The sequence below is a fragment of the Mustelus asterias genome, chromosome 17 (genome assembly GCF_964213995.1).
Source record: "Mustelus asterias chromosome 17, sMusAst1.hap1.1, whole genome shotgun sequence".
In the NCBI taxonomy this organism is placed as follows: domain Eukaryota; kingdom Metazoa; phylum Chordata; class Chondrichthyes; order Carcharhiniformes; family Triakidae; genus Mustelus; species Mustelus asterias.
The window spans coordinates 50,228,978-50,252,653 of record NC_135817.1 but is presented as its reverse complement, the minus strand read 5'-3'; the positions used below and the strand labels follow the sequence as shown (position 1 = coordinate 50,252,653).

General features: G+C 41.3%; 2 protein-coding genes and 1 pseudogene across 7 annotated transcripts in view; 1 reads left to right on the top strand and 2 right to left on the bottom strand.

The window, feature by feature from the left end:
- The window catches only part of slc35a5 (solute carrier family 35 member A5), a 39,346-nt gene extending 33,832 nt beyond the window's left edge, over positions 1-5,514 (top strand). For all 6 annotated transcript variants that reach the window (XM_078232621.1, XM_078232625.1, XM_078232624.1 and 3 more), the window contains one exon: positions 1,414-5,514. In XM_078232621.1, coding sequence (XP_078088747.1) covers positions 1,414-1,482 — 69 coding nt within the window. In that variant the 3' untranslated portion in view covers positions 1,483-5,514. The remainder of the gene's footprint in view (positions 1-1,413) is intronic.
- Positions 5,515-16,515: 11,001 nt separating this feature from the next.
- On the bottom strand, positions 16,516-16,799 carry LOC144506065 (large ribosomal subunit protein eL37-like; annotated as a pseudogene).
- A 941-nt stretch (positions 16,800-17,740) lies between these two features.
- ccdc80 (coiled-coil domain containing 80) overlaps positions 17,741-23,676 on the bottom strand; it is a 46,270-nt gene continuing 40,334 nt past the window's right edge. Inside the window, exon 7 of the mRNA XM_078232620.1 lies at positions 17,741-20,000. Coding sequence (XP_078088746.1) covers positions 19,681-20,000 — 320 coding nt within the window. The 3' untranslated portion in view covers positions 17,741-19,680. The remainder of the gene's footprint in view (positions 20,001-23,676) is intronic.

The window sequence follows — 23,676 nt, the reverse complement described above, 5'->3', positions numbered from 1 at the left end:
CGTGAAGCTTCAGCTATGAGTGCAATAAAATGTTTAACATAAATATTATTATTTTGCAAATTTGATAAGCATCGATAAAATAATTCCACATGGTAACCACAAGACCATCCTATTGTGCATCTTATTTTTAATTTCTCATTGAAAATCTCAACTGCAAATACAGAAAGTTTGTGCTTCATTTCAAAATCAAGTTAAGTTGCATTCACTGCAAGATACCCAAACAATAAGTAATTACCTTGAAGAATGGCATGCTGTTAATCTGCTCAAATTTAAAAGCCAGCTTTATTTTATTCATTCATGGGACATGGGCGTTGCTGGCAGGCCAGCATTTATTGCCCATCCCTAGTTGCAGGGTAGTTGAGAGTCAACCACATTGCTGTGGCTCTGGAGTCAAATGTAGGCCTGACCAGGTAAGGATGGCAGATTTCCCTTTCTAAAGGACATTAGTGAACCAGATGGGTTTTTACCGACAATCGGCAATGGTTTCATGGTCCTCAGTAGATTCTTAAATCCAGATATCTTTTATTGAATTTAAATTCCACCATCTGTTGTAGTGGGATTCAAACCCGGCTCCCCAGAACATTAGCTGAGTTTCTGGATTAATAGTCTAGCGATAATACCACTAGGCCGTCGCCTTTCCAAAAATTTAAGTTTAGAAATAATTTACAAAGGTAAAGGAGGAGTTGTTCACTGTCTTATTTGTTTGAATTATTTTTTTTAAAGTCCTTATTCCCATTCTCAGTGTGAGATGCTTCAGCAGATGATCACAAGATTACTAATGAGGAAAGCCATTTGACCACCTTAGTTCATCTAAACAAAATAATGCCAAATTCCTCTCCATCCCCCACCACTGCATCCCATTAGTTCTGACACAATTCCTGATCTATCCCCAGATTCACTACTTGAACTGGAAGTTCACATGTTGCTAACTCATCATGTGACAACCAAAACTTCATATGTCAACTGAAGTTACTGGAGACAAGTGATCTTGCCTGGGTTGATGGATCAATGATCAAATTTTTTTTTTGGGCATTGCTCATGGTAAATTGCAGGGGTTATAAGCATCAATAAATGTGATGGGGGAAAATGTTACCGGAATTAAGCATGATACTTTTAATATTGAAAAGTGAAATTCTGCAGATGGTGAAAGTCTGAACGAAACAGAAAATGTTGGAAATACTCAGCAAGCCTGGCAACATTTCTGGAGAGAGGAACAATGTTAAGCTTTCAGGTCAATGACCTTTTGCACATATGCTGTCAGAACTAAATATTTCCAGCATTTTCTGCTATATATACCAGGACACATGTAGTGTGTGTGGTGACTGAAGGTAAACACAGTTACAAAAGCTCTTAAATCAATTTAATCTAGAAAAGAGTTTTTAAAATTTCTTTTTCCCCTTGTTCAATTTTTAGGATGGTGAGGAGCTGGAGAGATTGACTAAACCAAACACAGATTCTGAAACAGAAGAAGATTCCTTCTGAAAGATTTTTAAGTTTAACTTCACAAATGAATCATTTTCATAAAATGTGAATTGGTACTTAATTTCATTGATGCATTGTTCAGGAAATGCAAATAAGCCTCTATGTCCACATTGTTAACCCTTTCTAGGAACTTTCAGCCTCAAGAGACCAAATGGATAACATTGTGCTTTACCAGCCTGGTCACTATAATAGCCCAGCAATCACTAATTTGGCTGTAGGTTGGACTAACTCGTAAAAATCACACAATTGAATTACCTTGATTCAGGCTCTGCAGCCAGGACTAAAGAAATGATGCTCATTCTCCATTTAGCTTACGCCTCAGTCCTTTTGTGGACTTTTGAGCGGCAACTTAAGGTTACAGTGTTCCCCCTTTATAAAGGACCTGTATCCTGTAGGAGCAGGGTAAGCAGCACCAAGCCTCTTCAACCAATCATAATGAAGAATCCTTAATGAGACACATAAAGCTTAAACCACCAAGTATTTTTACAAATTAAATGTAAGATTATGTAGAGAAGGCAAAATAAAATAAGGGAAAGAAATATAGGTTTCAGAGAGAGAAAGATAAGATAAAAGAAAATACTTGATTTTTAAAGTCTTCAATGATCAAAAATGATCAGTATTAATTAAAATTTACCATGTTTAAAATTTTCTGAAATCTGAATGTGCAAGTCTGAACACTCTGTTGTGTTCAATTGATAACTAGTGGCAAGAACCATAACTTCACATCCTCTGTGTACTTGTCTCTTGGCAAGATACGGTTTGATGAAACTGATGTAGTTGGTCTTTTGCTGCTCCTGTACTGACACCAGGAAATGCTGCAAGATTTACTCCATAACAGCAGTGAGTGGTGATACAAAATCTCAGCCATTATATATCCTCTATACTATGGTTCTTATTCCATCATGTAAAATAAATAGCATTTCTTGTTATTTCATTGTAATAATCATTTGAACAATACCTAAACTTTAAATAAATCATGAAAGAATGATTGAACTAAACCTGGAGAGCCAGTACTTTATCTGACTCTTTGAAATTACATTGAAAAAGATGTACTTGATTGTGCAAATATACTGCTCGAAGATTCTGTGGAGTACAATGTCCATTCCATTCTCCTCATCTTGGTCTTTTTTGTCGATAGCCTTTCTAATGTAGGTCAGTTCTAATACTATTAAATATTTGTGAAATCAGGTGATACAATCCTTGAGTTTATTGGAAGAATGCAGTGTTTGTTTATTTGTTAATGCAATGTGCCACTGTATTGAGTAGTTCTGGAATGTTTTATATGAAATATTAACTGGACTAAATTGAAGATGAAAAGTAAACTTAAAAGTAAGTGCATTTAATAAGTACAAGCAAACCTAATTCAAAGCTTAAATGGATTTTATATTAAAATTAAATGACTTGATGAGAGTGCTTTGAGTATGTTCCTATAAATTCTTTCGGTTGATGCTGTTGGTAATTTTTAGTGAATACTATGTGAATTTACATTTGTAATGCTTATTTTTACAAGGAGCTGTGAATTGATTTGTGTGAACAGTACTTTTTTACTGACTGAAAAGCTGTGGAGGGAGAGATCTTGTGGCGCAGAGATAGCATCCCTACCACACTTCAGGCCATGTACATAACATGGCCAAACAGGTTGATTATCAGATTAAATTCTTCCAATATGCCTGATGGCAGGCAGTAAAGAGCAGGCAAGTTTCCTGGTCAGCCATACTGTAGAAGGCAACGGTAAACCACTGCAATGTTTTGCCAAGTTTAATCATGGATCAATCCAAGGGAAGCTGCCAAGGACATGGTGCCTGAAAGAGGCGGAATGGATGTTTCCACTACTTTCATATCAAGCAAGTGAAACAGCAAAGCTGACACCACACAAACCCAACAGCTTCTGAATAGATTTGGACTGAGAAACCTGAAATTCTGGGCGGAATTCTCCCGAAAAAATTCAAAATGTTGAATTCGCTGGAAAACTGGAGTAATTCGTGCTGTTTCTTTCAGTGGGAGTTCACACTAGAATCTCCCACACTCTGTGCAATGCAGAGGCCATCAGCATGAATATCATTAGATTTCATGGGGCACGGCCTATTCCCACCCAGGAGGCTGAAACCAACGGACCTCTGTGCATACTGAAAGCCTCCCGTTTACTGGCCAGCTGGATCGCTGGCCAGCCTGGGACTCCTGCAGTGCTGCCCCCCCCCCCCCCCCCCCATGTCCAGGGGGCACCGCCACCCAACCCCCGGGGGAGCCCCGATTGCCCCCCCTTCACTCCAGCGAGGTCGGGCTGCTAGTTCCCCGAAAGTGGGAAGCTACCGTAATCCCTGCTGGAGTGAAACACTCTGGCACGAGGGCGGGGTGGGGTGAGGGGGGGTGAGGGGGGGGGGGGGGGGGGGGGGTAGCGGCGAAGGCTAGCGGGCACGTAGACATCTTGCTAATTACAATTAGATGTAAATAAAGAGTTAAATTACTTACCTGTCTTCCCGCCGGTTTCCAGCGTGGATCTGATGGCGCTGGAAATCCAGTGCTGGGAGATGCACACGCAGCGGGAATGCATGCGTGAATCTTGCACGTGCCCAGCCGTGAGATTCTCCCATCCTGCTGCTCTAGAATCGGCCCCCAGTGTTAATGCTGGAAATACTCAGCAGGTCTGGCAGCATCTGGGGAAAAAGACCTCAATGTTACTCTTTCTCTCTCCAGACTACATGTGCGACAGAGTTAGTGTAGAACAGCAGGTCAGGAGTTTGGAATCTTCAGTGAATTATCTGCAATAATAGGTTTCTTTTATACAGAAAAAGATGCTAAAACGGTGTAGTGTGCAATGAACACCTCACATTATACAGATGTTTAATTGACATCATTTTGGAGGGAGCACTCATTCTGGACTTTCCTAATTCCATACCGTAACACCTGTGCAAAATACATGTTATGGTACCTTGGGTTTGGTCTTCCTGTTTAAATCACGGAAAGGTAGCATGTAGGTTCAGTAAGGATTAGGAAGGTAAATGGAATGTTGGCATTTTGTGAAGGGAATAGAGTATAAAAGCAGGGAAGTGTTGCTGCAGCTGCACTGGTCCTTAGATCGCATCTGATGTACTGTGTACAATTTTGGTCTCCTTAAGGAAGGATACAGTTGCGTTGGAAGCAGTTTGGAGAAGGTTCACTTGACTGATTTCTGGGTTGAAGGGGTTATCTTAGGAAAGATTGAGTATGTTGAGCAGTGGTTAGCACTGCTGCCTCACAGCGCCAGGGTCCCAGGTTCAATTCCGGCCCCGGGTCACTGTCTGTGCGGAGTTTGGACGTTCTCCTTGTGTCTGCGTGGGTTTCCTCTGAGTGCTCCGGTTTCGTCCCACAGTCCGAAGATGTGCGGTTAGGTTGATTGGCCATGCTAAATTGACCCTAGTGTCGGGGGATTAGCAGGGTAAATGCATGGGAATAGGGCCTGAGTGGGATTGTGATCAGTACAGATTCGATGGGCTAATTGGCCTCCTTCTGTACTGTAGGGATTCTATGATTCGTCTATTATGTTGGGGCTATAGTCATTGGAGTTTAGAAGAAGGGAGGTAATCTTATTGCAACATATAAGATCCTGAGGGGACTTGACAGGGTAGATGTTGAGAGGATGTTTCCCTTTGGGGAGGAGCTAGAATGAGATGACACAGTTTTAGAATTAGAGAGTCAAAGTGGAGCTAAGGCCACAATCAGACCAGCCATTATCACTGAATGGTGAAGCAGGATCGAAGGGCCAAATGGCCTACTGCTGCTTGTAGTTCTTGTGGTTGTCATTTCAGTCTTTCTGTTTGTACTTGCAGCATGAAATGACATAAGCATTTTACATGGGAACAAATCAACAGAAATCAGTCTGGAAGGCAAAAAGTTAAAAAGAAAATGAAGTGCAGACTATCAAATTGTTTGGCATTTTGTTTCTCAAATCCTTTTGGCAGTCATTTTACTTTCCCCAAAAATTTAAATAAGCAGGATTCAAGATAAGTTTTCTAACATTTCTTAAATGACTTATTTTGTAATAAAATGATTAAATTTACATGATTTGCCGTCTGTATTTAATTGTGATGTTCAATTTTTTTACTTGGAATTCTTTCTCTCTTCCAAAAGCCTGGTGTTGGAATTGACTTTTCTCCCATTTACACTGCAACCTCACTCTGAGCCATGTGTCACAGCCGCTCTGCTATATGGGACTGAATAGGAAATGATCCAGCAGCCCTTGCGTTCTGCACCAGCAATAGAATAGTATACCAGTACAATCTACCATACCCTTAACCTCTCCCTTAGAAGTTTATTTATTTGCGTCACAAGTAGGTTTACATTAACACTGCAATGAAGTTGCAGTGAAAATCCCCCAGTCGCCACAGTCCGGCGCCTGTTCGGGTACATTGAGGGAAAATTTAACATAGCCAATGCACCTAACCAGCACGTCTTTCAGACTGTGGGAGGAAACCGGAGCACCCGCAGGAAACCCATGCAGACATGGGGAGAACATGCAGATTCTGCACAGACAGTGACCCAAGCCGGGAATCTAACTCCGGTTCCTGCTGCTGGGAGGCAGCAGTACTAGCCATCGTGCTGCCCTTATCAAGCCACATGATCAACTGTTGGTCAATGAGGAGTGCAGGAGCAGCACTGAGCATTCCCGAAAATGAGGTACTAATCTGGTGAAACTGCAATGCAGGATTATATGTATACTCAACATTGGAAGTAGCATTGCTGTAGACAAAACTAAGCAATCCCACAACCAACAAATCATGTAAAGTAAAAACAGAAAACGCTGGAAGTACTCAATAAGATGGGCAGCATCTAGTTAGAAAAAGGTCATTGACCTGAAATATTAACTATTTTTCTCCATTGATGCTGAGTATTTCCAGCATTTTCTGTTATTTCAAATTTAGTGTTTTTGCTTTTTGATTGTGTGAAAGTTTTATTATCATACCCGATGCTAGTAGAAGGTGGTGAACTATTTTGGGAACTGACAAGAGCAGGAAACTCCATGAGCATCATCATCCTCAACTGGAACTTGGCGGTAGAATCAAGCACACGAGTGCAGAAGACAAGGTTAATGTATTTGCGGCCATCATCAGCCAGAAATGTTGATTGGATAAACTTCATTGGCAGCAATTGGGGCAAGACCCAGAAATGCCAGGTCCCAGCTTTATGTTATAGTTTCTAGGATTGTCATGTTGAGGGGTGGGAGCTCATACTTTACAGGCCTTCAGAGGCAGCAGGTGGCAAGGAATAAAAGGATAGATTTTGATTTTTGGTGAGGTTCATAGTCATCACCCTGAGTCCTTGGAAACCCATGAACTTCAGGTGACATTGACAAAATTCGTTTAAAAGATTTATTGGTTGTGAATTGTAATACTTCTAAAACCCAGTAGGTGGCACTAAATGCTATTTCTGCAGTGGCTTAATTTGTTCTGTAGAAAACTAATCTATATTTCTAGGCACTAAAGGGGTATTATGAGAGAACTGGAGTTTGGGGTTGAGGTAGAGGATCAGCCATGATATTGAATGGTGGGGCAAGCTCGAAGCCTATTGCTTCGATGGCCTATTGCTATTCTCTATGTTTCTAAACTTTTCTATATTGCACTCACCCTGATGAGACATTGGAATGCTTTGTATCCGTGGTTTGGACATAAAAGCAATTTCTGCGCAGAAGATCCCGAGCCTTATCTGTGTCCATGGTATTGCTGCTGCTAAATTGGTGCAGCTTTTAGCCACCCCTGCCTGGAAAAATGCACTGGATCAATTTAATGATGCGTAGAAGTGTTCTGTGCTGCTTTCACAACCTTGTCGTAAAGTGCTTGGGAAAAATGAGACAGAGCATACAGCATGCCTGTTCCACAGCAGCCCAACCATTGGCCCTTAATGGGGCTAATGGATGACACTGGAACGATAGAAAATATTTTTCCTATCTCCTCCTTTGTATTATGGCAGAGCAGGAGTGCTGCTTTCTGCACAAAAGCTCTCAGTAGTCCTGCACCTTACACCCACAGCCCCAGGATATATCTGAAGGTCGCTGCGCTAGAACGTTAAAGCACAGAAATGGATATTAGTCTCATTATTCTGTGCTGGTGAAACCACAGAGCTGATGTCACCGGCCTGCTCACTCCCCATGTCCTTTATTTCTTGCCCTTCTTTGTCACAAAACACATTACCATTAAAAGTAGACTAATGGAGCCAGTTTCAATAATGGTAGGTGGTATTTTTTCCATGCTTTAAACACTCTCGATGCAATGCAAGCTTTGGTAACATCCTTTTGAGGTTCTGCCTTATGTATTCAAAACACACTGTGACCTAGCATAAAATTAAATAAGACGATGCAATTGTAAACCAGGTAAAGCCTGAAAACACTCTGAACCAGTTGCCAGACATGAACAGTGAAGTCTGATGGGAGAGGAAATAATTAACTCCATCTTTGTTTCACGACCTGTCAAACCAGTGGACGTTTTCCATCAACCACACCTTAGATTTTCCATAAAGTGAAACATCAACATGGCATTTTCTGAATACCACATTTCCTGGCTTTAACTCGCTCCGTTGGATGTTAGATATTCTGAGTCAGAAAGTAAAGGTTCAAATACCATTCCCTCAGCCTAATATCAGTGCAATATAAAAAGTATATTACACCTTGGTCTTTCAGATGATGTGTTAAACTGTCGCAGCTGAGTGGTTCAGACTGATAGTAAAGATTATCTGGCACTATTCAATGAATTAGTTTGGTGCCCAAGGCTACATTCTTCCATTGGTGAACTCAATCATAACCGATTAACTGATCATTCATTTTGTGGGACCTTTCTACGTGTAGGATAGCTGAAAATGTTCATTGCATCAAAATAATTCAATATTGTTGTAGCCCTTCCTGTTATTTTCAACATGCCCCTTTCATGCTGTTCCTAGTCAGTCGCTGCAAAGTAGCCACTAGTCAGCAGTCAGAAAGCACTGCTTGAATCCATACCTATCTTTCCAGAATTCTATGTCTGAATCTTACCAATCAGGTTTCTGTTCCTGCCACAGATCTGAAAAGATTCTTATCAAAGTCATAAATTATATTCTTTTTGTCTGCAACTATTTTAAACTATCATCCTTGACCTGGCTGCAACCTTTGACATGGTTAGAAACACAGAAACTAGAAGCAGGAGTAGGCCATCTGGCCCTTCGAGCCTGCTCCACCATTCATTTTAATCATGGCTGATCATCGAATTCAATACCCTGATCCCCCCTTTCCTTTGATCCCTTTAGACCCAAGAGCTATGTCCAATTTCTTCTTGAAATCAGATGTATTGGCCTCAACTACTTTCTGTGGTTCTGAATTCCACACATTCACCATCCTCTGGGTGGAGAAATTTCTCCTCACCTCAGTTCTAAAAAGTTTACCCCTTATCCTCAAACTATGACCCCTAGTTCTGGACTCACCCACCCACCATCGGGAACATTCTTTCTGAAACAACCCTGTTAGAATTTTATAAGTTTCTATGAGATCCCCTCTCACTCTTCTAAATGCCAGTGAATATAATCCTAACTAACTTAGTCTATCCTCGTATAACAGACCTGCCATCCTAGGAATCAGCCTGGTAAATCTTTGCTGTACTCCCGCTATAGCAAGGAAGTCCTTCCTCAGATAAGTTCACCAAAACTGCACACAACTCCAGGTGTGCCCTCGCCAACACTTTACAATTGCAGCAAAACATCCCTATCCCTATACTCAAATCCTCTCACTATGAAGGCCAACATACCATTTTCCTTCTTTACTGCCTGCTGTACCTGTGTGCTTACTTTCAGCGACTGATGCACAAGGACTCCAAGGTCTCGTTGAGTATTCACCTCTCTCAAATTACACCCATTCAAGTAACAATCTGTCTTCCTATTATTGCTACAAAATGGATAACCTCACATTTCTCCACATTATATTGCATCTGCTATGCACATGCCCACACACTCAGCCCGTCTAAATCATGCTGAAGCATATCTGCATCCTTCTCACAACTCACCCACTCAACTTTGTATCATCTGCAAATTTGGAGATAATATATTTAGTTCCCTCTTCCAAATCATTAACACATAATGTGAACAGGGATCCTAGCACAAATACCTGTAGAACCTCACTAGTCACTGACTGCCAATCAGAAAAAGACCCATTTATGCCAACTCTTTGCTTCCTATCTGCTAATCATCTTTCTATCCATCTCAAGACATTACCTGCAATTCAATGTGCTTTAACTTTACATAGTAGTCTGTCATGTGAAACCTTGTTGAAAGCCTTAAAGTCTAAATAAACCACATCCACTGGTTCTCCTCGGTCAACGTTAGTAGTTACATCCTCAAAGAATTCCAATAGATTCGTTAAGCATCATTTTCCTTTTCCTTCCACCAATGGAAGAATGCTGACTTTGTCTGATATACCACTGCCTTCCAAATGCCGAGTTATGAAATCCTTGGTAATGGACTCCAGCAACTTCCCCAGTCCTGACGTTTGGCCCACTGGCCTATAGTTCCCTGTTTTCCCTCTACCTCCCTTTTGGAATCATGGGATTACATTAGCTACCCTCCAATCTGTAGGAAGCAGTACAGAATCCAAAGAATTTTGGAAAATTATTTTATAAAATTTTATTAAATTGGTTAGGATTGTATTCACTGGCATTTAGAAGAGTGAGAGGGGATCTCATAGAAACTTATAAAATTCTAACAGGGTTGTTTCAGAAAGAAAATTTTAAAAAACCAAATGGATCTACTATTTCCAGGGCCACTTCTTTAAGTACTCTGGGATGAAGATTATCAGGACCTGGAGATTTCTCCATCTTCAATCCCATCAATTTCCCCAAAACCATTTCTCTACTAATGCTGATTCCCTTCAGCTCCTCACTAAAGATAAAGTTTCTCTCAGCACCATATCTTTCTTCAATGCCTTCCCTTTATGGCACTGAACTCACCTGGTACCATTCTTTCTTATCCAGTCCTGGCTACAGAATCATTGACATTGGTTTCTCTTTCCTTCTGGTGGCCCTGAGGATCTATCCTTAGCCACTTTCTACTTCCTCACCTACATGCTGTCCCTTGGCGACAGAATCCAAAAACAAATTCACTAAACGCCATCTTGACTGCTCGTCTTTCTCTCCTTTGTTAGACTGCCTGACATCCCATACTGGGTGAGCAGAATAACTAAATATTCGGATGGCCAAGGTTATTGTCTTCAGTCCCCATCACAGACTGCCTTCCCTGGTTACCAACTTCACTCCTCTCCCTGGCAATCGTCTCAAGATTCAACCAGACCATTCACAACCTTGGTGTTATCTATGACCCTGGAGGATTGCAAAGCCACCATCACTAAGACCACCTACTTTCTGCTCCATGATATCATCCAACTCCATCACTGCCTCAGCTCATCTGCTGCAGAAACCCTCATCCACACCTTTGTTTCTCGAGACTTGACTATCCCAACATACACCTGGCTGGCCCCCTATCTCCCAGCCCCATAAATTTAAATTCATCCAAAACTTTGCTGCTCATATCCTAACATGATGTGGAGATGCCGGCGTTGGACTGGGGTGGGCATAGTAAGAAGTCTCACAACACCAGATTAAAGTCTCACCTGATGAAGAAATAGTGCTCCGAAAGCTCATGATACCAAATAAGCCTGTTGGACTTTAACCTGGTGTTGTGAGACTTCTTACTGTGTCCATATCCTAACACATCAAGCCCTGCTCACCTCTCACTCTTGTGCTTTCTGACCCTACACCAGCTCAATCTTATAGTTCTCATTCTTGGTCTCAAACCCCTCAGTGGTCCTCAGCCCTCCCTATCTTTGTAGCCAGCCCCAGCTGTACAGTCCCTTGAGATATCTGCACTCCTCCAATTCTGGCCTCTTGCCCAGCCCCACTTTTAATCACTCCATCATTGTTTTTTGTGGTTTTGACTGTAGGGACCCTAAACTTTTCTGCCTCTTTACCTTTCTTCATTTAAGATACTCCTTAAAGGCTGCCTCTTTGAGCCAGCTTTTGTTTATCTGGCCTAATATCACTTTCTGTGGCTCATTGTCAAATCTTGTTTGGTAATGGCCTGAATGATTCAATTTCCGACCCCGAACAGACCAAAAAATACCTACTTACCTTCCTCTGATATTTCCGGGCAGTCTTCCAATGGAGGAGCTTGCGAAACTGACTCGGCGATGAATCTTGGGAATGTTGCTCCCCAGGTGTGTCCCTTTTACCCGGAGGTCCTGCTGTGCGATTTGAGGAACCGCAGTAAGGCGATCTTTCCCTATGACAGGAACCAACCGGGCAAGTGTGGATGGAAGTGGCTGAGGAAGTCAGAAGCAAAGATCTGGTCCCTCCAACCTGGTGACAGAGCACCAAGAGGATCTAGGACCTCCGGAAGGTGGGGGTTAAGGTGAGTGACCAATATGTTCAGGTGCGAGCCCCATTCTCTGACTGTCCCAACATTCTCCTGCACAGCTCTGCCCAGACCAACACACCTTACGACTGCACTCATTCCCCTCTCCCCAGGCACTTTCCCAAATCATCACCTAAACAGCCAACACTCACACTCGCCCCCATCCGAATTGCCTCTTGCACATGTGCTTCACAGTCAGCCTCTGAAAATGTCCTACCTGCCATCCACACTAAGCAATTTCTAACACTCATAACCCCTTGTTTTCTTTCTTTGCAGAAAAAGAGATCATGCAGTTGGGGGGGAAGCAGAGGCCCAGGGAACGATGGCCACAGTCAATGCATGTCCACTTACTCCACAGTGAAAGAGACTGAAGATGTCAGCATGAAAACATAGGCCTTGTAAAGCACCGATGCTCAAACATGTCGAGGGAGCTGATCTTTTACCTTTGGGCTCTGAGTGGGGGTCTAGCCTCCATGGATCTCGGTGTCCGAACCCCTTTTCCCTGTGGGGTAGCACGTGGCTGAAGAGGAACCAGCTGGTTCAGGGAACCAGAGTTGCTCCTGCTGCCTCTGGTGCTGATGGTGTTGGGGTTTCTTCTCCTTGTGTTTTTTTGTCAGAGATACAAGGTTAAGCTGCATTCCTCCCACAGTCCAAAGATGTGCAGGTTAGGCTGATTGGCTATGCTATATTACCCCTTAGTGTCAGCGGGATTAACAGGGTAAATACATGGTGTTACGGGGGTGGGGTCTGAGTGGGATTGTTGTCAGTGCAGGCTTGGTGGGCTGAATGGCCTCTCTCTGCACTGTAGGTATTCTATGATTAGCTGCTCCCATGACATAGAGAAAGCTGGCAGCAGGGAAGTGCAGCTGAAGGTGAGTGAAGTGTAAGCCAGGTAATAACAGGAATTTGGCAATCACCTGCCAAGCAGTGAAGGCACTCTCTGAGAAGGGATGCTGTGAGCAGCAGCCTCCCACTTGGGCATTGCAAGAGCTCTTCAGTTTGACTAATCAGAGCCTTCCGCAAGTTAGTGTGAATGATGAAGCACTCTGTTGTGCATTTGCCTGGATGATCTTGGCGAGTTGCTGACAGCACGGGGAATGGGTTGGGTGACTGTTAAAACCAGAAAGTAGAGTTGAAGGTACATTTAATTTATTGTTTTCAGAATCTGATTACCTTCCTGACAACTCCAGGGGAGTTTCCCCTCTCCCGTACAAATTCACCCGGGTGAAATTATATCAGGATTTCTATCCGATTGCATTATTAGGGGATTTAACTCTTCAAACACATCCAAACCTGCCTCTCCTTCACAGTTAAAAATTCTGTCCTTTGATTTTCCACTATTTTCTGACTGCTTCTGAAGTTCTCCTGCATTGACTACCGGGGTGGCACAGCAGTACAGTGGTTACCACTGCTGCCTCACAGCTCCAGGGACCTGGGTTCAATTCCGGCCTTGGGTGACTGTGTGGAGTTTGCACTTTCTCCCTGCGTCTGCGTGGGTTTCCTCCGGGTGCTGTGGTTTCCTCCCACAGTCCAAAGATGTGCAGATTAGGTGGATTGGCCATGCTAAATTGCTCCTTAGTGTCCAAAGATGTGTAGGTCAGATGGATCAACCATGGCAAATGCCTGGGGTTACAGGGATAGGCTGAGGCTGGGGGAGAAGGCCTGGGTAAGATACTCTACCAGAGAGTCGGTGAAGACTTGATGGGCCGAATTGCCTCTTCTGCACTGTAGGGATCCTATAAAATTCTCTAACCTTGGAATCAGTCAAGTGCATTTATTCTCTGCTGACCATGTGACAATCATCAAACGTGCACATTCTGGCCATCAGGGCAATGCATTTTTATGGTAAGAAGCAAAGACCCAAAAGTTAAGAAAGTAAATTAAATTAATCTTAGGGGAGATAGTGGCTTGGTGGTAATGTCACTGGACTAGTAAAGCAGAGGCCTGGGTGAATGACCAGGTTAAAGTCCAACAGGTTTATTTGGTAGCAAAAGCCACACAAGCTTTCGGAGCTCCGAAAGCTTGTGTGGCTTTTGCTACCAAATAAACCTGTTGGACTTTAACCTGGTGTTGTTAAACTTCTTACTGTGTTTACCCCAGTCCAACGCCGGCATCTCCACAGAATGACCAGGGGCCATGGATTCAAAGCAATTAACTCAATTCAACAAATTCAGTTAATAAAATCTGGGATATAAAGCTAGCCTCTGAAATGGTGAAACTATCATGTTGTAAAAATCCAACTGATTCACGAATGTCCTTTAGGGAAGGAAATCTTCCACCCTTACCTGGTCTGGCCTACATGTGACTTCAGATCCACTGCAATGACTCTTAACTGCCTCTGAAATGGCCTAGCAAAACAAGTGAGTTCAAGGGCAATTATGGATGGACAACAAAAGCTGGCCTTGCCAGCGGTGCCCACATCCACTGAAAGAATTTTTAAAGATCTCCTTCTTCAATCACCTCTTTAAATATTGTCACTGTTTATATACTTAATTTCAGGACTCTACGGCCAGATCTTCCTTCATTCCAGTAATGGTACCGTCGTTGTAGGTTTTTCCTTCCTTAAAGTTGGTCCTTTCTTAAAGTTCTCCTCATGTTCTGCATAAGTAAAATTAATTCAACTGGCCAGCCACTTCGAATTTATTGCAAATTAAAGAAACAGTGCACAATTTCAAGGCAAAGTTTCATTTGTCAGAGTTGATTCAATGTTTGACTTCTAAAATGGGCATCAGAACCCGACATCTGTCTTCAATTTGGAATCGGATTATGATTTGGTATTAGAATTCCCATTAGGCAGCAGATGGTCAGATTGCACTTCCTGATTGCAGGCAAAGCTTTGAATGAGAGAGTTTTGCCTGCATGAAATGCTCCATGATGGACAGTAGTACAAAGTGCTGCAGACTGCTGAATTGAAACACTTGCTGAACAATTGGTACCAGCTTAGCTGTCAGGACAATGGCCTGTGAATTTCTATACATATTTAAAAAAAACATTGTTTGCAAAGAGCTATACCCGTAAAATATAGCAACTGCTGAAAGTGCCTGTCTATATATGTAATTTTTGCATTAGTGTGAAGAAGTTTCAATTAAGCACCGATATGAAAGAGCCTGTATAACTCAAGGATAGAAACTCCAGTCTGATTGACAAGGACATTAAAGTGAGAGAATGGAAAAGCATCTCAGGCGGATATGGAATTTGCAGCATAAGTCCAGAACAGGGGTGACACACACAGGCAGTACACTAGATTAATTTGTGTGTATAAAAGTTGGAAACTATTTCAAAGTACTTTATGATCAAGACTACAGTACCATTGCTAACCCCCAAGGAAATAACCTTGATTCAACTTAGATTAATTATTTGCCTTAAATTTCATAAATAGATGGTAAGAATCTGATTTAAAGCACAGACGATTTGAAGTGTGTCCCTTATTCTTTCAAATTTATTTGTGTGGTTGTATAGTGTGTTAGCTAAACTCAAACTCTTTCAGTGTCTGAATTGATTCTTGGGTGAATTGGAGAATTGTACTAACTTTAAAAGAAACCTTATGCGACAAAATGTTGATGCCACATTGTGAGTCTTGCAGTGCAGTATTGTTCAATGGATATACAATGAGACAGATTATCAACATGCTACCCTGGTGTAAAACCATCAGTGCGGATTGGCCACCTATCCTTTGAGCCTCCTGGGTTTTATCCATGGATTTCAACAGTTTCCATGACAAGCAGCTGACACATTTTGACTCCCGGCTGGAAGTTGAAAATCATAGAATCCCAACAGTGCAAAAGGAGGTCATTCGGCCCATCGAGCCTGCATTGACAACAATCCCACCCAGGCCCTATCCTCGTAACCCCACGTATTTACCTTGCTAATCCCCCTGACACTAAGGGGGAGACAGCACCACGAGACAGACAAAAGTGAAGGAGGTTGCTATAACTTCATGTAAGATTGGTGAAACCCCGGATATATACTTCAAACCTTTGCAGATCTTCAACCAAATTATGTTCTCAATCTGGAGAAGCTCCAAGAAAATTGTGTTTTGACACCACTATATTGTTTCTGTAGGATGAGGAAGTGGGAAGATGGAATATTTTCAATACAGAAATGATTAACTGAAAATCTTACCTTTAAGTAGTCAAAACTTGTATTAGTTACTTTTGGCCCTTTGCATCTGTTTTCTCCACTTAATTTTAAAAAAATCCTTTCTTTAAGTTACAAAGCCAATATGCAGGGTGGACAAGGTAAGCTCTTAATCATTCTTTCTGTTTGCTCCAAAAAACAATTCAAATTCAAAGTGAATCCAATTCATGGTCCCCACCAGAGGGATGTACTAGTTCCAAGCTGAGAAGGACAGGCATTACATGTGATCTCATGCTTGATCCTACACTTGACATTTAGCCCAAAGGCTGAGAAGCGACATATCTTTTTGCAGGTGTTAACATGATGCTATAAAGTTCCACAGGTACAGATTGCCCATTCACACTGCGTAGGGGAAAACATCTGATTGCAGAAGGTGTCATAACTGAACTGAATCCAGCCCTCAACTCAAGGGCAGACATGTTACCATCCAGCAGGGTTTTTTTTTTACATTTAATTTTTTCCAAACCATAGCTTTATTTGTTGTATAGTTACACCGGTAGTTTATACAGTGCTGGCGAAAGTCATTGTGGAACGCCTGAGTTTCTGGATGACCCCTTTGCAGAATCCGTTCTTGAATCAGACCATCAATTACCTCATGTAGCCTGTACCAGTTGTGTTTCTCCTTTTGGTCTGAGCATCCGGTTATACTTCCTCTTTCTCTTGACAGGGTAGGCATATTTACCGCAGGTTAATTTCTGCAGATGAAACGTTTTATCCCCACATCGCCAGTAGAGAGTGGGAGTCTTGTTTCACCTCTTACCAAATGACTACGTTCCCTTCCACATTCTCACTGCACGCTTGAGAGTAAAATTGTGACAAACTCCCCATCGGGGAGTCTCCTGCGTGCGTGACAGGCTAGGAGTACTAACCACTATTCTAATGAGGAAGTGCGTAGATATCAAGAAACTTGGATATCCTGGGTCACACACAGCTGGACTATATCTGCTGTTCTGGTTGACAACAGCTAAGTCGTACCGGTGATCAAACCAAGGACTTCCTCTGCCAGGTTCAACCTGACGAAAGGGTTGGGGAGCAATTCTGTGCTGCAAGATATGGGGACCATGGACGTTCATGCCCCTTGGGCAACGAAGGAGAAATTCAACATCCAAACCAAAAACAAACTTGTGTTTATTGTCCGATCGGTGTCTTTTACTTTGTGCATTGCAAATTTTTTATTTAATAGATGTTAAGGTGCAAAGTAGCTTAAATATTTATGCAGTTAGACTGGTGTAATGCTTATTGTAAGGAACAGCAGTTTGTCCTGATGAGAAGGTTGAGAGGACAGTATTTACGTTCAGGTAGGTTGAACCAACAGCAACTGTGAAGTGAAGCAAAGATGAAACTGAAATTATAAATATTAGAAATATAAAGTACTTATGAGGAAAAATGATGGTTAATCTTTTGAAAAGTGACCTTTTAACAGGACCTTCAGATAAATGGGGCGGAATTCTCCGGCCGCGCTCTTCTAAAAGCTGGAAATTCCCGTCCGACCATCAATGGCCTTTCACATTCTCCGCAACCCGCCTGCTAAAATTCCAGTGGCAGGCGGGATGGGGGAATTCCGGCCATGATCTCCATCCAAAATCTTTTCCCTGCTCAGGTGTTGATGGGTCTGTTGCGTAATTCTACAATGTTCTATTTTTCTGTGAATATCTCTTTAAATATTAGGAATTTTCTTTCATAACCGTGTTGCTGTACCACTCCAATGAAATAATTGCACTATTCAGTCAGAAAATTGCTGGTGTTATTATTGCTTCCCCAAATAAAAATGATCCAGAATCTTTTTACATTTCAGAACATTACATTGATACCAAGTGAAAGGAAAAGATAAATTGTGGCTAAAACTACAGCCAGGTTTTCAATTAGTGGGATGCTGTAACAAACAAAACTGAAAGCAGTGCTTATTTTCTACAACTTAATACATATTTGAATTCTAAGTAACTCTAGGGTCACCGGTTGTGAAGTACAGTACACATCCTGGCTTACTAAATACTCTCCCTGGAATTTCTCAGTACATTTCCAACAATGAAGTAAACTGCAGTCCCCGTTTTATTCAATGCCAGATTTTTTTAAAAATTATTTCTTTTCTAAAGACTAACACTCTGTGACTAGAAATGTTGGACCACAACAAATTGTGTACAACGTTATTGAGCTTTACAAACACTTACCTCTCTCCTTACACCCTCAGCCATGCCTTTCTGACTGTTAATGAGAAATGTTCGTCCATTTCATCTCATTTCTAGAACTTGGCAGCAGTCCACACAAATAAAGACTTGCATGAACGTGGCATGTTTCGTGACCTCGGAACTGTGCAAAGCACTTTACAGCCAATTAAGCACTTTTAAGTGTAGTCACTGTTGTAATGTAGGAAATGTAACAAATAATGTGTGCATAGCCAGGTCCCACAGAACAACAAAACTATAAGGACCAAATAATCTATTTAATTATGTTGGAGTCATAAAGTTATACAGCACTGAAACTGGCCCTTCGGCCCAACTCGTCCATGCTGACCAGGTTTCCTAAACTGAACTCGCCCCATTTGTCTGTGTTTGGCCCATATCCCTCTAAACCTTTCTTATCCATATACCTGTCCAAATGTTTTTTAAACGTTGTAATTGTACCCGCCTCTACCACCTCCTCTGTTCATTGACAGATCACTATTGGCTCGGACTAATTGTAACTTATCTATATTTTTAGAAATAGTTAATGTTCCAGCCCAACCCCATAAATTGAAAAAAATGGTGAATAATTTCCCTCTCATGATCTCATTCTGTGTTGAATCTATAATGCCAGCCTAAGTGCAGTATTAATCTGCAGAAGTGGAGGCTGTACCCAAATTACTGATCCACCCATGCTTTGTTCAGATCTTCCTCTGTAAATACATGTGAGATGTAATGCAAGATCAGAGGTGCAGCATTAGCAGAGCCCTTCAAACTTCACTCACCATCACTCTACAAATTGACAGCACAGTTACCTTCATTGTACACAGCATTTGTTTGTTCCTCCTTGGTCAGATAAAAACAAGTGAGTAATCTCTGTAACTAGCGTGAAGTTAATTTCAAATGTACTTTTGAAATGCCTTGCATCTTTTGCTTTGTAACTGTTCAAACGTGTTCTGTTGCAGCACTTCACAACATCATGTTAAGTAGCTGGTACTAACACTGGATTTATGCTTGTTAAACTCCTTTAGCTTTTTAGTTGCAGGGTAGATGCATCTTTGCATACTGTAAATGAGGAAGAACATTTTCTTTTGGAGTCTGACGTATACACGATGAGACTATTCTATTTGGTTCCTTAACGTTGATGCAAGTCTTTCTCCCTTTGATATACAATAAATATGCTAAATCAAACAAGCACTTCTAATTATGAATATGCACACTTTCCATGATAAGCGTCAGCTACACAAACTTTCTTTCAAAAGAGCTGACTATAGTATAGCTTCCAAAAAAGGTCAGCAGAGCGTTCAGTGATTAGTCTTTAGATAGTTCCAAAACATAACTGAAAATTGACATTTTTCTCGATAGCTGTAGCAGAATATTTTCTGAAGCTTTCTTTCAGTGATTATGAAAACAAAATTCTCAAATTGGTATCCAATGTGATTTCTAGATTGCTGTTAAAATTTCGTCTTTGGTGTTTGCAGTTTTTGCACAAAATGCCGTAATGTTATTATTTTTTGTAATGGTATCCACCGTAGTGACCCTGTTGATATCCATCTTGGTAACCATGGTAACCATATCCATATTCATCCTCTGGGCAACGCATACCCAAGGACTGTTGGATAGCCATTTCCTGGCGCCGCAGCTGCATGGAGTCAACAAGGTCGTAAACGATGGCCATATTCCACATTGGAGTCGGGTACCACGACTTGACATTTCCATCCTTCCCAACCAGTAACATTGAGAAATACTCCGGGCTCACTTGGAAATAATTCCGTATATCTTCTACCAAGGACTGGGAGAGATCCTCGCGATCAACAGTTGCGCTTCCTGTCAACAGAGCAACCAAAGTCAGTAAACTTGTTTTATCAAACAGAAGTTTTTTAAAGTTCCTTAATTTTAAACACAAATTCAGTGAAATTGCCATTTATAAATACATCCTTCCTACAAGTATCAAATTAACTGTTAAATTACCGTGTTTTACCAAAGATGAAGTTTTCACTGGCAAATCCAAAGATTATTTGACTACAAAACAAATTTACTATCTTATAGTACTTATATAATTAAAAAATGGTCATTTATACTGCACTGGGAATGGACTTCTCCAGTGTTTAAATGATATTCATATAATTTATTTTGTGTAGCAATAGGAATACTATATAAAAAGATTCAAAAGTTCAAATGCAGCCAAATATATTAATACAGTCAAAGTGTAAAAATATTTACTTTTTTATTCCCTCCATTTGATGTGTCCCAAAATAAATTTCACACACATGTCTAAATTTGCTCTGCCAGTTTCTCTATAGTTGGAGCTACGATTGAGAAGCCAGACTTTCGATCCTGTACCTGTTTTTCCTTTTATTTTATTTTTATGACATATCTGCTACTATTTTAGTGATTCTGGCAATGCAGCATTTCGGATATCATTGTTGAGAATAAGAAGCCTTGTATACTTTCTTAAAAATATCCTCCGCAAGCTTGCCTGGTTGTGCATATTCTCCAGCTTAGAACTGACTGGCTGAGGCAAGCATTGCAAAACTACACAGCATCATGAACCACTTTCTTCACCCAGTATCTCGTTACACGGGAAACAGAAGAAACCACATCTCTCATCGGACTTTTGAGTTAAAATTTGCTACACTCTTGAATTTTGTCTGATGCAGCAGAATTCGACAGCACTTGAAGTATCATAACAGAAACCCAAACTTTGAAATCTGCCACATCTGAGCAAAAAAAATTTCCTCATGGAGTTTCGGCAAGTATTTTTAAACAAAATAGAAATCCAATGTCATAAATTAAGAGACAATATCTACATTGATGTGAAATGTATGTCTCCACAGGGACGGGACACATTTTAATTGACAAAACATGCAACAGTGGAATAATGCTTTCACAACACTACTAAATACTTTTGGGCCTATCCCTGTCACAATTCCACCAAACATTTTTTGATTTTGAAAACTATGAATCCTACTGCAAACCACATAAGAGACTGACGGGGTTAGATACCTAAAATAAAACAATAATATTTCTGGAAAAGGGAAAGCAATATGCAATACTTTTTCGATATAGAGATAACATTTCTATGTCAGCATTGTTCGCTTTTTGTCTTCATCTGTAAGGTTTCATATTTTTTACATTAGTCAATTTAAATGTTGGTTCTTAAGCATAGAACTTATATATTCCCATCCATTTTGCAATTTCTTTCTTGGATTTTCTGTGCTGCACACCATTTCTTCGAGATGGATAGCCAAGGTGACCCATTCCTGGATATTCTTTGAATGCTTCTTGAGGTGTGAGTCACTCAGCCGGTATATGTGTCTGTCAATAACAGTCACCCACAACCTGCTAGGTGAATCAAAGAATCCCTACAGTGCAGGCCATTTGGCCCATCGAGTCTGCACCGACTCCCCAACAGAGCATCATACCCAGGCCCTATCACCGTAACCCCACATATTTACCCTGCTTATTCCCCTTATACATCTTGGGACAATTTACCATGGCCAATCCACCTGACCTGCACATCTTTGGATTGTGGAAGGAAACCGGAGCACATGGAGAAAACCCACGCAGACTCAGGGAGAATGTGCAAACTACACACAGTCATCTGAGGCTGGAATTGAATCTTGATCCCTGGCATTATGAGGCAGCAGTGCTATCCACTGTGCCACCCAAAAGGGTGAGGGCAGTGAGTGTTGACACAATCCTATATGTAAACCACCTGGCTGAGCAGCTTAGCTGATGTCTGTAGGTTATGCCCCTCACGTAGCTTGGCAAAGACTGGGAAATTACCATGTGGCGATTTACAGTCACAAATCCATGTCCTACAATTCCACTGGTACAACTCATTATTGGATAACTAACTCATTATGCTGTTGATGTACACAATTATTACAAGTTTCAGTTTTGTCTTGTACATTCTCTTGCGCACAGCGATATTGGCCACCTAAACTTATATTCAAGGGCAAGGCACACTGCCCAATATCTACATACCAAGCAACCTAACCCAGGAAGGTACTCTTGTGATTTAAACTGGGCATTGTCTTTTATACATGTGTGCTTTTTGAAGATGAATTGAAACAGTTTCAGAGAGCACATCTGATGCAGACTGTCCAAGTTGCTTAATTTTACATACAGAGAGTGAATGTGCAAAACAGCAGCAGTAATTAATTCTCACCTTAATTCAGCCATATACAGAATCATCCTCAAGAACAATATCCTATTAGGAGGACTCATCTAACTTTTGCTTGGTTACCTCTGATTCTGAATGATCTGTATCCCAGCTGTAGAGTTGAATGCCCTGCACATGCCCAACTGCTCTGCCCATTCCCCCAATCCTAACCCCCACCTCCACTCTGCCAAACTATTCTACTGCAGGTAGCACACTGACATTTGTACATGTGTAGACATTATCCAGGAATATTCTATTCACCACAAGACAAATTTTGTAGTGCGTTAATAGTGATTATGCAAGTTTTGGTATTCTATACCTTTTTTATGTTGTTAAGGCTTGTATATGTAATTTGAAATGTGAATTTATATTTAGCATGATCTTAAATTTATATTGGTAATGCAATGCAAAAATTAATTCTCATAATAATTATGGTAGTTCCATATTTCCCAGAAGAAAATGAATGTAAACTTGGTGAATTCATTGCACCTCAGTTGAGGTTTGGATTGTGCACTTATTTATCCAAAGAGCTATTATAAGAACATAAGAACTGGGAGCAGGAGTAGGCCATCTGGCCCCTCGAGCCTACTCTGCCATTCAATAAGATTGTGGCTGATCTTTTTGCGGACTCAGCTTGACTTACCCACCCGCTCACCATAACCCTTAATTCCTTTACTGTTCAAAAATTTATCTATCCTTGCCTTAAAAACATTCAATGAGGTAGCCTCAACTGCTTCACTGGGCAGGGAATTCCATAGATTCACAACCCTTTGTGTGAAGAGGTTCCTCCTCAACTCAGTCCTAAATCTGCTTCCCCTTATTTTGAGGCTATGCCCCCTCGTTCTAGTTTCACCCGCCAGTGGAAACAACTTCCCTGCTTCTATCTTATCTATTCCCTTCATAATCTTATATGTTTCTATAAGATCTCCCCTCATGCTTCTGAATTCCAATGAGTATAGCCCCAGTCTACTCAGTCTCTCCTCTCTACTCAGTCTCTCCTCATAACTCTTATAGCTTCCGTCTTACTGAGTGTAGAAAGGTACTAAGGAGCTGAAGAGAGAAAAAGGTTTTTCCAAAGCTTGGCAAGTATTCAGAGATGTTCTGTAAGTTATTCAGGTGACAAGTTAATGTTTAAATGAAATAATTGGCCTGAACTTGTAGGTCGGAAGAGGCACAGCAACAAAATGCCTGGAACTAAGTATCGGGACATAGAGGCGAGGTAAGTGGCAGGGGCCCCAGGGAGGGGAGGGACTTCTCATCCGAGATTTAAAATTCAAAATTTTTCAAACCCCTCCCCACCCCACCCGAGCTCTTCAGCTCCTGCCAGTGGCCACT